This window comes from Vipera berus (assembly GCF_964194415.1).
Source record: "Vipera berus genome assembly, chromosome: 10".
Taxonomy (NCBI): domain Eukaryota; kingdom Metazoa; phylum Chordata; class Lepidosauria; order Squamata; family Viperidae; genus Vipera; species Vipera berus.
In genome coordinates, this window is record NC_138213.1 from 18,251,214 (window position 1) to 18,265,730 (window position 14,517).

Below are 14,517 nucleotides of genomic sequence, written 5' to 3' on the forward strand. Positions count from 1 at the left end.
GCGCTACCGGAAGTGACCGTTGCCCGGACGACGAGAGGGGGGTTATAGTAGCGGCCTTTTAACGGACTCCATGGCGGCGCTGCCGCCGCGGCCTTCGCTTCTGCTTTGATCCCGGTGAGCAGCGCGGGAAAGCGCGGAGAGGGTCTCTTGCGCCGCCAGTGGGGGTGGGGGTGGTAGCTCCCGGGCCGCAGGTAGACTGCGCTTGGAGCGGGAGGCTCCATCTCCCGGGTCACGAGGGGCGCGCTTCGATGGGAAGAGCCGCTGCAGCCCCTCCGGCGACGATTGGGAGGCGGCGGGGGGGCCCTGCCTGTTTCCCCGGAGCCCCCCTTTGCTCCAGGAGCAGCCCGTCTCTAGCGTGAAATCGGTTTGAAATCTCTGGCCGGCCTAAATTAAATTATTCCAATTTACTGGGCCGCGTTTCAAAGACTCCCCCAAACCCGGAGGGTTTGTTTCTTCTGGTTATTTCTATTAATTCAGCAGTATTTCAAAGCTGCCCCAGGCCCAAAGCACTTATTTATCTTTATTTATTTAATCATGCAGCAGCCTCTCAAAGCTGCCCCAGGCCTGAAGGACTTGTTTATTCTGGTTATTTCTACTGATTTATTCATTTATTTAGCAACATTTCAAGGCAGCCCCATTTATTTATTATATATAACCTATTTATTATATATATATGTATATGTGTGTGTGTGGGGGTGTGTGTAATATATGACTAGACGCCAAAGGCGCATGGAACGCTGTTACCTTCCCGCCGTAGTGGTGCCTATTTTTCTACTTGCATTTTTAACGTGCTTTCGAACTGCTAGGTTGGCAGTTGAAATATGCATTTCAAAGCCCAAAGGAAATACTTATTAATTTTAACTTTAGGTGAATTGATTGAGCAGCATTGTAAAATGCCCCAGCATAAAGGGCTCTAGGTTGCCTTTTACATAGGATGCCTTTTTGACCTTTGTTTTATGGCTCTCCCCCTCTGATTGTGTGGATAATAACAAACTGTGGCAAGTTCTTAAAGAGATGGGCGTACCAGAAATGGAGGTAGTGACAGATTTTATTTTCCTGGGCTCCAAGATCACCGCAGATGGGGACTGTAGCCAAGAAATTAAAAGACGCTTGCTCCTCGGGAGGAAAGCCATGGCAAATCTAGACAGCACACTAAAAAGCAGAGACATCACCCTGTCAACAAAAGTGCGTATAGTCAAGGCTATGGTCTTCCCAGTTGCAATGTATGGCAGTGAAAGTTGGACCATAAGAAAGGCTGAGCACCAAAAAATTGAGGCCTTTGAACTCTGGTGCTGGAGAAGACTCCTGCGAGTCCCTTGGACTGCAAGGCGATCAAACCGGTCAGTCCTAGAGGAGATCAATCCTGACTGCTCTTTAGAAGGCCAGATCCTGAAGCTGAAACTCAAATACTTTGGCTACCTAATGAGAAGGAAGGACTCACTGGAGAAGAGCCTAATGCTGGGAAAGGTTGAGGGCAAGAAAAGAAGGGGACGACAGAGAAGGAGTTGGCTGGATGGAGTCACTGAAGCAGTAGGCGTGAGCTTAAATGGACTCCAGAAGATGGTAGAGGACAGGAAGGCCTGGAGGAACATTGTCCATGGGGTCGCGATGGGTCAGACACGACTTCGCAGCTAACAACAACAACAATTGACTTTGCTTATTAGAAGGCCCCTATTTTATTTATTCTACTTAAAAGACTTACATAGCATATGTCTTAACTTTGGGCAGCTCACAGAATAACAATAACAGTAAACTAAGAATAACAGTAAAATCTGTAAACAAAAACTCCCAGCATCTGAAAGGCAATATAGCTTACCTTCACATCCTCCTTCAACTACACTGAGCTCCAGATTCATTCTGCGCCAACCCTTGCAGGAACAGCCAGATCTCAGGAGAAGGATGTTCTGCAGGGGGTGGGGTGGGGGGTGGTTGTAGAAAGAATGCAGTAAGAGGCTATGATTGCAGGTTTTCATTCTTCTGAACTATCTATAAATCTTAAGTTCTGAAAAATCCAGGGATTGGTTGTAGAGTGACAAAACCATGTTAAAAACAGTCAAATTCTCACACAAAGCAAACCCGACTCTCTTAAATAAAGTTAATAAGGTTTGGGTGCCATTATATACACCCAGGTCTTGTATGAAGGTCTACAGCAGGGGTCTTCAAACTTGGCCCGTTTATGGCTTGTGGACGTCAACTCCCAGAATTCCTCAGCCAGCGTGTAGGGGTTCTTCAAACTTGGCCCTTTTATGACTTGTGGACTTCAACTCCCAGTTGAACTTCAACTCCCAGTTGAACTTCAACTCCCAGTTGAACTTCAACTCCCAGTTGAACTTCAACTCCCAGTTGAAGTCCACAAGTCATAAAAGGACCAAGTTTGAAGACCCTTCATCTACAGGCTCAGTGGAACTTACAGCATAAATCTTGAATGCTATTCCCTGTTCTGAAGGAATAATTTTAATTGCATTTTTTTATTTTGGCTTATATGGGTTTTATCGAATTGTTTTCCCCTTGTGTATTGATTGCTAGCTGCCCAGAGTTAAAATTTAAGATGGGCATTTGTAGGCATTTTCTTGGAATTTCATGGCATTTCTTGCCTTTCTTTGATCAAATACCTTTGACCAGAGTCAACGTGCTCTCCTTTCACTATCAACTATTAAAAATCCTCCATGATGAACGATTAAGGTGAAAATCTTCCTGGCGGAAGAATGGAAAGCGGTTTTCATTTAGAGGAGGCATCCCCAATTGGCTGTTGCAGAGAAACTGAATCCTGGGAAATTGTCCACTCATACGGCTGGGCGGGGGGGGGGTTGTATTCATATTGAAGGTGGCTAGGATGTGCCCTGGGTTCTGAGAACGAGTCAACCATATTAAAATCTTTCTTTCATAAATGCAGGTAGCCAAGCAACAATGGAGACTTTAGAAGAAGAAAGTTTTGGCGTATCCATGTAAGTCTATTTTTACTTTTTGCAAGTCATTCCATTTCATTGGGAATATTAGGAAATGAAACAAGTTGGAGGACTGGGAGGGGTAAGTCAGCCTTGTGATCTTCTGTACGGCCCTGAGAAGGGGATGTAGGATGAAAATTCTGGTTCCTTTTGGGAGTGGTTGGGAGGGAACAACTACTAATTGGGGCTAATTTTGGGGTGGGGGATGCAGATGAAAGAGATGGCTTCCCAAGATATTTTCACTAGTGAGAGGGCAGAGAACGGCAGCAAAGATGATAAGGGTTCTGGAGGCTAAAACATATGATGAATGCTTGACGGAACTGGGTATGTCTAGCCCAGGGGTAGGCAACCCTGGCTCTTTTATGACTCATGGGACTTCAACTCCCAGAATTCCTGAGTCACCATAGCCGAATTCTGGGAGTTGAAGTCCATGAGTCATAAAAGAGCCAAGGTTGCCTACCCCTGGTCTAGCCTAAGGAAGAGAAGGATTAGGGGGGACATGGTAGCAGTCTTCCAGTACCTGAGGGTCCGTCACAGAGAAGAGGGGGTCGACCTGTTCTAAAGCACCTGATGGCAGGACAAGAAGCAATGGGTAGAAGTTCGTTAAAGAGAGACCCAACTTAGAACTAAGGAGAAATTTCTTGTAAATGAGAAATAGGGTATGGCTTGCCTCCAGAAGTTGTGGGTGCTCCATCACTGGAGATTTTAAGAAGAGATCGGACAACCGTTTGTCCAAAATGGCATGGGGGTCATCTATTCAAGCAGCGGGGTAAGACTGGAAGATCTCCGAGGTCTCTTCCAATCCTGTTGTTCTATATTTTCCCATTCCTACCAAATATTAATAAGAATCCTTGAAAGGCCACAAAATGATAGATCTAGAGCAGGCATGTCAAACTCGTGACGTCGCGCAACGTATCGTGACTTTTTCCCCATGGCCGGCAATGGGGTGGGCGCGGTTTCAGTATGATGCATCCGGCCCGCGGGCCGGCATTTTGACACGCCCGGTCTAGAAACCTGGATTAATGAATGTAATTCTTAATAAATTCAATCTAGGTCCCATTTTGCATAATGGGCCTTTCACATTCCTTGGTTACTGAAATATAAATTATTCCTCTCTCATTTTAGCTCCTCGCCCTCTGATGCTGAATTTGATGCTATTGTAGGATATTTGGAAGATATTGTAATGGGTGAGTTCTGCTTTGATAGTTGATACTGCCCCCCAAAGGCCTTCCTCAGTACTCCAGCCTCACAAACAACAGCTTGTATTTGATTGATAAGCCTAAAAAATACATTTGCCTAATGTCAAGAGTTATAAATGTAGTCCAAGTCCAGTTCACCAGGAAGACAGCATGAGGAGGAGGAAGAGGCAGCCACATCAAACTTCACTAAGCTCCTTGTACCAAGACATTATCAAACTTGAGTGATGTTGCTGCAGCAGATACGCCAAGCTAGGCTATTTTCTGCACACTTGGAAGCCTTGCCCTTATCTGAGCATGGCCAGCCCTGAATATACCTAGTTTCTCTCAAAACGTTTGCCCCTGAGTAATCCCAACTTTCCGAGGATGGTCGATTGTTTCTGTGCCTTTCTTTTGACTCTTCCACCCTCAGCTTCTTCTGAGCATGCATGAAGGAAGGCCTCTGGTCTAGGCCAGAGCCTGCTGGACGGGGTGATCATCTATTTTTGACTTGGTTTATAAATATTGCTTCCGCCCCAGGAGCTCCGTCACTTTTGCCAAAAGGATGAGAGGGTGTCCAGAGGTGTGTCTTCTTCTCTTCACCTGAAGGAAGACACTTGAAGCAGAACCATGACCATCGCTAGATGGCTGGTTAAAACCTATCAGTTCCAAGTTGGTGGAAGATTTTAAACACGTCTTCAGTGCTGCTCATTTTCACGTCCGCTGGTCAGATCCGATCTGTGTTTTGTCATTGCACACCTTATCTGGAGCAGGGCTTTTTGACCTGCATGCCAGACTTGATGGGGTTCCATGTTCAGACAAGCATTTGGAATGCTCGGACTGTCTGCTTAGTGCCAATTCGTTCTTCCTGTATAAACCACTATGTTAATCATGATAAAGGGAACACTGTTGTAGGCTGGTCAAATTCTCTAGTGCAGGGGTATTTTATTTATTTTATTTTATTTTAATTCCATTTATATCCCGCCCTTCTCCGAAGACTCAGGGCGGCTTACAAGCTTAGCAGTAGCCTTCATTCTATGTATATGCCTGCTTATTAGGGCTTTCACACACACACACCCCAAGCGGCATTATTACAAAGTCAGCTTATTGCCCCCAACAATCTGGGTCCTCATTTTACCTACCTTGGAAGGATGGAAGGCTGAGTCAACCTTGAGCCTGGTGGGATGTGAACCTGCACTAATTGCAGGCAGCTGGTGTTACTTAAGGAGCCATTAGCCCACTGCTCCACCAAGGCTCTTTTATGACTCGTGGACTTCAACTCCCAGAATTCCTGAGCCAGCATGGCTCAGCTTGGGAATCTCTCCCTTTCCCCTCAAGCATGGCTGGCTCAGGAATTCTGGGAGTTGAAGTCCACGAGTCATAAAAGAGCCGAGGTTGCCTACCCCTGCCCTAGGGAATAGATGTCCCTTCTCCAAGGAGACTTCCAAAAGGCTTTTAGGAGATTTGCTTCTAAGAACTCTGGTCCTACAAGAGCCTTCCTAGCTAGCAAAAAAAATGGGATTGGCTGCATATAGATGGTACCCTTCCCCCCCCCCCCCGCTGCCCCCTCCAAGTTGCAGCTGTGCTGTTGTCGTGGCTGACCCAGAACACAATGTGCTGGATTTCAAGTTGAGCGTGGCAGGCTGAAAGAATGGGGTCACTGTGTTTCAGCGAAATAGCCGCCCCATTTAGCAGCTGTTTTGTGATTTTAGATGACGACTTCCAGCTCATACAAAGAAACTTCATGGATAAATACTACCAAGAGTTTGATGACACAGAGGAGAATAAACTGGCCTACACACCTATCTTTAATGAATACGTAAGTTTGTCGTCTTTTTTTTTTGTCTACACAGATAAGATTTTCTAGAGGCTGAATTACTAATTGGCTTGTTTATAAAAGTTTGAACTGGGCAAGAATGTGCAGGGTCTACTGGCTTCACTCACAAAGAAATGTGTGACTGTAGAACTGTGATGGCGAACCTATGGCACAGGTGCCATAGGTGGCACGCCGAACCCTCTCTGTGGGCACGCGCGCTGTCGCTCCAGTCCTAGGCCTTCAGCTGGGCTTTATAAAACCTTTTTCGCTTTAGGCCTCCGCCGCCGTGTGCAAAAAATAATTACAGTAATAACCTAATTATCAGATAACTACCTTTAATAGCAAATTCAGGAAGCAGGAGGTTTACTTTTGCCATAGATCCATCAAAGGTCAGCTGTAAGAACTAGTAATTGTTAGTTGCACTCTCAATTATCCCTGGGTTACCTTTGGTTTTTTTGTTGTTGGGTCCCGAAGCATAGATCCTTGACATTGCGTTTGTAAAGTCTGTACAACCCCTTTGTGCTGTCCCGCTCAGACACACAAACACATATACGTAACTCCCTTCACCCAAAACCCCAGAACTGTCCCAATTACATCCAGCCCCAGGCAGACCAATGTTAGTCCCCAGAGCAACAGCACTTAGACTTATATACCGCTTCACAGAGCTTTACAGCCCTTTCTAAGTTGTTTACAGAGTTATTGCCCCCAACAACAATCTGGGTCCTCATTTTGCTGACCTCAAAAGGATGAGTCAGCCTTGAGCCAACCTTGAGCCGGTGAGATTCGAACTGCTGGCAGCCCGCAATCAGCAGAGGTAGCTGCAGTACTGCAGTTCTAACCACTGTGCCACCCCGGCAATGGCCCATGAGTCCACAAAGCGCTTGAAAGTTTCCCAATCAAAATAAACCCATCAGGCAAAAATTAAATTCCACATTACAAAAGGCTTCACAGGGCAGGATCCTAGTCAAGGCAGCGTGTCAATCCAAAGCAAAGGCAAGAATCACAACGGCCAGAAAACGCACCGCTAGGAAATGAACGCATTGTTCCAAACATCACTTCCCTCTCGTGGTACCCCCAAACACTTGACAATCGGTTGGGGTTACTTTCTGAGGAACAACAATTCCTCCTCAAATTCAAGTGGCCCCCAAACCCTCATGGAAGTTAGAAAGCCACAAAACTGTAGCTATTCCAGCAAGCTGAGATGTTGTCATGTTCCCTGTTGCGATGCCTGCTTGTTTAATGCAATTTATGTTCCCTGGGGCAGTGGCCCCCAACCTTTTGGGCACCGGGGAGAGGTTTTTCCGCGGACCGGAGGGGCTGTGGTTTTGCGTGCCGCCTGCATTCCATGGATGGGGCTTCGCTTGTTTGCACGGCCCAGTTGCTGCATGCCGCGGCCCGGTTCTGGTCCACGGACTGGGGGTTGGGGACCCCTGTACTGGGGTTCAAGCAAAGCAATTGTTTCTATAGCAGCGTTTCTCAACCGTGGCCATTTGCAGATGGGTGGGACTTCAGTTCCCAGGATTCCCCAGCCGGGGAGTTGAAGTCCACATATTTTCAAGTGGCCATGGTTGAGAAACACTGTTCTACAGTGTCTGTTGTAATGATTTTAACCTGGTTTACGGCTGCCACAATTGGAGCAGCACAGAAAAGGGAAGAAGAAGCAAATAAATATTTTTTTTTCTAATTTTAGATCTGCTTAGTGGAAAAATACATTGAAGCCAAACTCTTGGACAGGATTCCTGGTTTCAACATGTCTGCCTTCACCTTGTCCTTGCAGTAAGTCGGCTTGCTGTCTTTTCTCGGTGTTTCGGGTTGGTTGAGTTTTTTCTGTTCTCTGAAGTCACTCGGAGGCCACGAGGCGGGCGCCCCGATAGTGGGAGAACTTGCTTCCTCTTAGTCCTTTCTATCCCCTTTCGAATCTTGTAGAAGTGAGGTGCTGGGCTTCAAGGCCTATGAGCCTGGGGGTATTTTGGGGGTGCCACCATGTAATCACTTTAATTTCTTTTTTCCCATGTGGGGGCCCAGTGAAATAATAGCAGGACCTCTCTTGCCTACACAGGGACAAATGGATTACAGGTAGTTCTCAACTTAGACCCATTTGTTTAAAGACCATTTAAAAGTTACAACGGCCCTGGCGAAAAAATGGACTTAGGGCTGTTTTTCAATGGTCGTTGAGGCATGCCCCTGGCCACTGTATCAACATTCTGACGCTTGGCAACTGGCCTAGATTGATGACACTTGCAGTGTCCCAGGGGTGACCTTTCGTGACCTTCTGACAAACAAAGTCAGTTTAGAAGCCAGATTCCCTTGCCACAAGAAAGGTCGCAAAATGGGGCAAAACTCACCCAACAACTGTCTCGCTTAGCAATGGAAATTTTGGGCTCAGTTGTGGTCGTAAATCGAGGGCTACCTACATTGGAATCTCTTGTCTTTTTTGCTCCCTAGACCAGGGGTAGGCAACCTTGGCTCTTTTATGACTTGTGGACTTCAACTCCCAGAATTCCTGAGCCAGCATGGCTCAGTTTGGAAACCTCTCCCTTCCCCTTATCCTTCGGATAAGCTTCCACCCATTGCTTCGGGTTCCACCCTCAGGTGCTTTGGAGATAAATCCATGCCCTCTTCCCTGTGGCAATCCCCAAGTATGAGGAGATGCCATCGTGTCACCCCTAGTCCTTCTTTTTGGTAAACTAGACCAGAGGTGGGGAACCCTGGCTCTTTTATGACTCGTGGACTTTCAACTCCCAGAATTCTTGAGCCAGCCTGGCTCAGCTCGGAAACCTCTCCCTTTCCCCTCAGCGTGGCTGGCTCAGGAATTCTGGGAGTTGAAGTCCACGAGTCATAAAAGAGCCAAGGTTGCCTACCCCTGGCCTAGAACTTCATCCTGTAGTTACTTTTCAGATCTAATAGCAAAATAATGGCAGAGGCGTTTTGGAGAGAAGAAATTGCAGTTATGGGGAGAAGAAGCTGCAAGTCCGTGGGTGGGGAGAGTCTGCAGCAGCCAGAGACGCTCCATTCACTTCTTAAAACGTTCCCCAGACCCTTAGCAGGTGCCATCTAACAGCTGGCTAGTTCCCTAATCCTTCTCTCTAAGTAGGGGATTGCATTTCCTAAGCCCCACGTGGACTTGTCTACCTGCTCCTACTTCAGAGACTCCCACCAGCAGAGCTGCATTAAGGGATCGACCAAAGCAGCAATTCCTTATTTCCCAACTCAGGATTGCTCGGCACCGAATGTAGTGATGAAGGAACAATTTCAAGCCATAACCCTCAAGCGGGGATCCCATTTCACACTGAGAGTTGAGCTTAATGCAATTTGCCGACGACTTTGGTGCCACATTCTCCCTTGGAGAAGTGTGAAGGAAATTGGCAGCTGTTCCTCTGATGACGGCTGCTTGTCATCCCTTTTTAGATTAGATCAAAGCAAATGTCAGTGTTTTCATTTTGATTTATGAAATTCCCTCTGTTTTGCCTTATTTTTTTTTTTGTTTGGTTTGGTTTTTCTGTGGGTGTGGCCTTTTCCCCTATTCTCTACTTCTTCATTATAGTAATGACATAATTCTTAAGATTCTATAGCAGGCATGTCAAACTCGCGACGTCACGTGACGTCACGCGACGTATCGGAACTTTTTCCCATTGCCGAAAATGGGATGGGCGCGGTTTCTCCGTGACGCTCCGGCCTGTGGGCTGGCAGTTTGACACCCCTGTTCTACAGTATAGTAATTCTTCAGGGATTGTAATCCTGTCATTTTCTGCACAATCACTTTTATGCGAGGGGTAACAGGTAGAGCACTAGAGGGGTAACAGGTAGCACTAGAGCAGGGCTCTTCAAACGTGGCCCTTTTATGACTTGTGGACTTCAACTCCCAGAATTCCTCAGTCAGGCACGCGTGGGCCAAGTTTGAAGAGCCCTGCTTAAGAGTCTCCTGCTTAGCAACCACTCCAGGTTACAGTGGCGTGGGGAAAAATAACTTTATGACTGGTCCTCACCCCTATGACCATTGCAGCATCCTGCAGTCATGTGATCGCCATTTGCCAGCTTCACACCTGGCTTAGGACAAGCAGAGCAAGTGGAGAAGCTGTCAGTGAAATGGCAAGTCACGGCCACGGGATGTTTCCCTTAACAATTGTGGCCCTCTTCAGCCAAGTTGCCAGTCCCAACCGTGGCCATTCAGCGAGGACCACCTGTAGCGTTTTCCTCTTCACCGCTCCGGAGCAGATTTTGCACTCCTTTAAAATCTGAAAATACCTGTCCACGTTAGATAACCTTATCCGAATCCCTCATTTGCAGGCAGCACAAGGATGAAATAGCTGGAGACATTTTTGACATGCTTCTCACATTTACTGACTTTCTGGCCTTTAAAGAGATGTTCCTGGATTATCGAGCTGTAAGTATTTTAAAAGTGAGCTGGCGGTGAGTGCGGAACACCGGTATGCCGGTCCCTCTGACCCGGGATCATGTTTTCCCATTAACAGTGGTTCTCAAGGGTGATGGGAAGAAAAAGAGCAGGCAGACGTACAGGGAGCCAGTGATTTGCTCATGATCCCTTAGAATCCTCTCTGATCCCTTCCAGCTTGCCCCTCAACAGTGTCCCACCACTGAAATCCTTGCTTTTCTGCGTTTTTACAGGCGGGGTTAGAGTGTGGTGGGATTTCCAGTCCAGCGCTCTGCAGACAGTAAAAGCCCAGTATTTGTAAATTGCTTTCCTTTTTTCATCTGCCGCTCTCTTCTGTAGAAATGCTTTCGAACTGAAGTGTTTTTGTGTCTCGCTGTAGGAGAAAGAAGGACGAGGCCTGGATCTGAGTGCCGGGTTGGTGGTCACCCCTTTAAGCAAGCCCTCAAGGTCGCCCCCCCAGAACAGCCTGTGGCATTAGTCTTTGGCTCCAGAGGAAGGCTGCCTCCCTTGGGACGTCCCAAATAGGAAAGAGAGGAATGAAAGTTCTCAGCGGGCATGATCTTCTCTTCAGCTCCTCGTTTGGATGGTCCCCCACCACCTTCTCTCCATCCCAGCACTTGGACTTGCTGTTTCCACCCAACTGGATTTTACGTGGTGGAGATCAATAAGTGCAATCATTTCTCTGAGGACATCCTAGCACTATCTCTCTGTCTGTCTGTCTGTCTCTATCTCTCTGTTTCTGTCTCTCTCTCTTACTCTCTCTTTGTGGGAGGTCATGGAAGACTAGGGTTGGGAGTGAAGGTCTCTATAGCCCCCTCCCCCCCCCCGAGTTTCACAACCACAGGGTCTCTGGCAAATTGTCTTCGTGTGGGCTGTGAATGAAACACGTTGACTGGACAGATAGGTAGTATGCATCGGGGTGCTTTTTGTCTGTGTTTTGACGCAAATGTGTTTTTTTTTTGTATATGTAGCATGAAAACGGTACAGCGGTGTTCTCTACTGGTGGTGAACTTGAGTCCTTCTCCAGTAATCAGACTCTTTTTCCCCCCCTTCACTTCAGGGCTTTCACCCCTTACCTCACAGGTCATGATATTTTTGAAATGTACATTTCACATTTTTTAGGAAAGCTACCATGCAGGGTCCGTGCTGTGTAATATAAGGATACAGCCACCTCCTACAACGAACCTAGCTATTAAGGACTTCCCACAAGGTCTTTGGGAATATTTCTGCTTCCTTCAGTCAAATTCTTGTTCACAAGAGTCTTGCTGCCCTCCATATTGAGCCAAATCAGCTGATCCAAGTGCCAGTGAGGTGAATTGTCCACTCACCGCTAGCTCCTCGTCCAAATTACCTTGGACCCCCTGCATACCTTCGTCCTTCTCCTGCTGGGAAGCATGGAGCAGTTGTAGCCATCTTGAGTGCAATCCAGCAGGAGGATCAGCCATGATCAGTAGGCAGCTGTTCTTTACGCCCTCACTTGCCAGGGACCTGCAGCCCCTTGATGGGGCTGAAAGATGTTTTCTAGGCCCCCTTGGGTAGGGGAGAGCTTCTGCGGTACAGAATCGGCAGCCCCTCGCAGAGAATGTTTTCAGGCAGGAGAGAGTAGAGAGAACATGGTGCTTCTAATAAGCAATTACAATATTTACAGTTGCTGCAGTGTTTTCCTTGTAATTTTTTTTTCCCTGTAACATTCTCAGCCTGAAAGTTAGCCTCCGGCGGCATTTTCGAGATCTTTATCCGGAAGCACGTTCTGCTTTGCAAAAGATATTTTCTTTTAACTTTTCAGCCAAGAGTATTCATCCTTTCAGGTTCTTGCATACGGAAGCTCAAAATGTAAAGGTATTGAGCATTACCAAGATTGAATTGTGCAGGTGATACGTTAACAAACAGGCCTAGTCAAGCATGTTGGAAATATAATCAGTATTTACTTGTTCGCTTTTTTTTTCAAAAGTCCCAATCTCTCCATCAGTACAATCAGTACTTGGATAACGAGGATAAGGCCGCAGGATCACATCCAGAATTTCTCTTTCCCCTTTGCCCTAATTGCCAATTTAATTGTGAAGGCACAATGTTTCGGCATCCCAGGAGCCAGAGCTGCATCAGGAAGAGCGATAAGGGAAATGTACGTTTGTTTTCCCTAGCCGAAATTGCATTTCAGATGCATTAGGTACTTGGATAACAGATGGGCTAGGCTAAGGTTGAACCATAAGTCAACACAGCCGGGGACACCATCTTGGAAAGGCTGAGTTAAGGGTGCTGGATTCACATGGCTGTAGACTAAGTGTGTTTTTTTGAAGATACTCCCTGTAGTACAGAATAGGCTTCGGAAGTCCTTGGAGCATTGCATCGAAAACGTTCTGGAAACTTCTGCCTTCCAGAGTCTCATGCCAGCACCCATGGTGGTATGTGAACACTTGTATTTCACTTGTTTCGTGCTAACAATAAAATCTGTGTGCTTGATAAAAGATATCCTGTGGAGTGTGGCAAATAAATTATTCTGCCAGGTTAAAGATGACCCTCTGTGTGCAGATAAAAAACGATGGGGCTTTTTGAAACAAACAAACAAAAAACTTTTAAAGTGATTTATTCAATGTCTCTTGCCATTTGATACGCCCTTCTTCATATCCCCTTCCCCAAATTCCTGACCTTACAAATTAAGCATGTGGGTCTCTGTTTTGATTCTGCTCTGTGCTTTGACTCCGAAGTAGCTCCTCTGAGTCTCGTATTCTGTGAGCTGCTTAAATTGTCAAAGGTGACGAAAGTTAACGGGGAAACTTATCAAGGAGAAAACCAATTTAGAAGCTGAAATTTCCTGACAGTGAGAACAATTAACCAGGGGAACGGCTTGCCTCCAGAAGTTGTGGGTGCTCCATCACGGGAAGTTTTCAAGAAGAGACTGGACAGTGTTTGTCCGAAATGGTCTGGGGTCTCCTGCTTGAACAGGGAGTTGGACTAGAAGACCTCCAAGGTCCCTTCCAGCTCTCTGTTATTCTGTTAAAGAAATATCTTATTCCCCCCCAAAATAAGACCCAACTGGAAAATAAGCCCTAGCATGATTTTTCAGGATGCTTGTAATATAAGCCCCATGCCAAAAATAAGTCCCAGTTAAGATCATCAGCCGGACAGACACATTTAGTACCCTATTTCCCCCCAAATAAGACCTAACCAAGAAAGAAAGCCCTAATGTGTCTTTTGGAGCAAAAATTAATATAAGACCCGGTCTTATTTTCAGAGGAACACGGGTACCTGGGAGAGCAAAACACGGCTGTTCTCCATAGCTTGTGTTGTGGCCCCGACCCCCGCGCCTGTCCTGACTGAGGAAGAGGACTCTGAGGATGATGGGGAGGGGCTGGCAAGGCCTCCCTCTCCGGGGCCCTCCTCTCTGGCAAGGCCGTCTCCATCTGAAGGCTGAGAGGAGCAGCCTGGGAGTAGCCAAGCTGGGAGGGAGCTTGAGCAGCTGCAGCAAATACAGTCTAGTGAAGATGACTCATGGCTAGACCCTCGAGAAAGACGCAGGGCCAAGCGTTTGCAGCAACGTAGGTTGAGTAGGAGGGCCAGGGAGTAGCTGAGTCATTGAGCCACACCCCATAAGGTACAAAAGGGGGTGTGGCTGCTCTCAGAACTTTGTGACGAACATTAGTTTAAACAACTTCTGGTCACATCTTTGGAACTCTGCTTCTTGTTTGAAACCCTGGTCTGAATTCTTGGCAACACTTCTGTACATCTGCTTCTGGACTGTTTGTTTGGAGTTATCTCATTTCAGCTGAGGTAACAAGCCTATTTTGCTGCCAAGGCCTTATCAGAAGGCAATTAACTAAAGCCTGTAGAATTAACTCTTGCTAGTCGTGCCTGCTTGTCTGTTTGTTTGTACTCCGGGAGGGGGGAACAGAACAGCTTGTTTGTTCTGTTTCCACAGCAGATGGTGGAGGTGGCTGCTGATATTCCCCTGGGACCTGAGGTGGAATTAATGAAGGAAAGAGGTGTGGAAGCCAGAGAGCAAGCTCATAATTCAGCTTCCTAGAATTTTAAACGTCCCCTCCAGCCACCCCAAGGATATTGCTTCTGGCCCGGTAGTGCCTGGAAAGCAAATTATTTTTCACCCAGATAGAAGATTCTTCAGGAAGGAATGACAAACTGTAATAGATAACTTCAACAGTTACATGTCCTGGTATGCTTGAAACTCATTAA

General features: G+C 46.7%; 2 protein-coding genes across 2 annotated transcripts in view; one reads left to right on the forward strand and one right to left on the reverse strand.

The window, feature by feature from the left end:
* PLLP (plasmolipin) overlaps positions 1 to 14,517 on the reverse strand; it is a 286,192-nt gene that overhangs the window by 246,163 nt on the left and 25,512 nt on the right. The gene's annotated exons all lie outside the window — the stretch shown is intronic.
* ARL2BP (ARF like GTPase 2 binding protein) lies at positions 37 to 14,362 on the forward strand. Its single transcript, XM_081336248.1, has 7 exons — positions 37 to 114; positions 2,894 to 2,945; positions 4,071 to 4,132; positions 5,833 to 5,939; positions 7,627 to 7,712; positions 10,224 to 10,320; positions 10,709 to 14,362. Exons 2-7 carry the CDS (start codon positions 2,908 to 2,910, stop codon positions 10,805 to 10,807), a joined length of 489 nt encoding a protein of 162 aa, XP_081192374.1. The 5' UTR covers positions 37 to 114; positions 2,894 to 2,907; the 3' UTR covers positions 10,808 to 14,362.

Excerpts from the sequence above, each read along its gene's own strand:
- ARL2BP (XM_081336248.1), top strand. The coding sequence starts at position 2,908 with ATGGAGACTTTAGAAGAAGAAAGTTTTGGCGTATCCAT. Across the intron at positions 5,940-7,626 it reads CACCTATCTTTAATGAATAC|ATCTGCTTAGTGGAAAAATA; the intron begins GTAAGTTTGTCG and ends TTCTAATTTTAG. Across the intron at positions 10,321-10,708 it reads TGTTCCTGGATTATCGAGCT|GAGAAAGAAGGACGAGGCCT; the intron begins GTAAGTATTTTA and ends GTCTCGCTGTAG.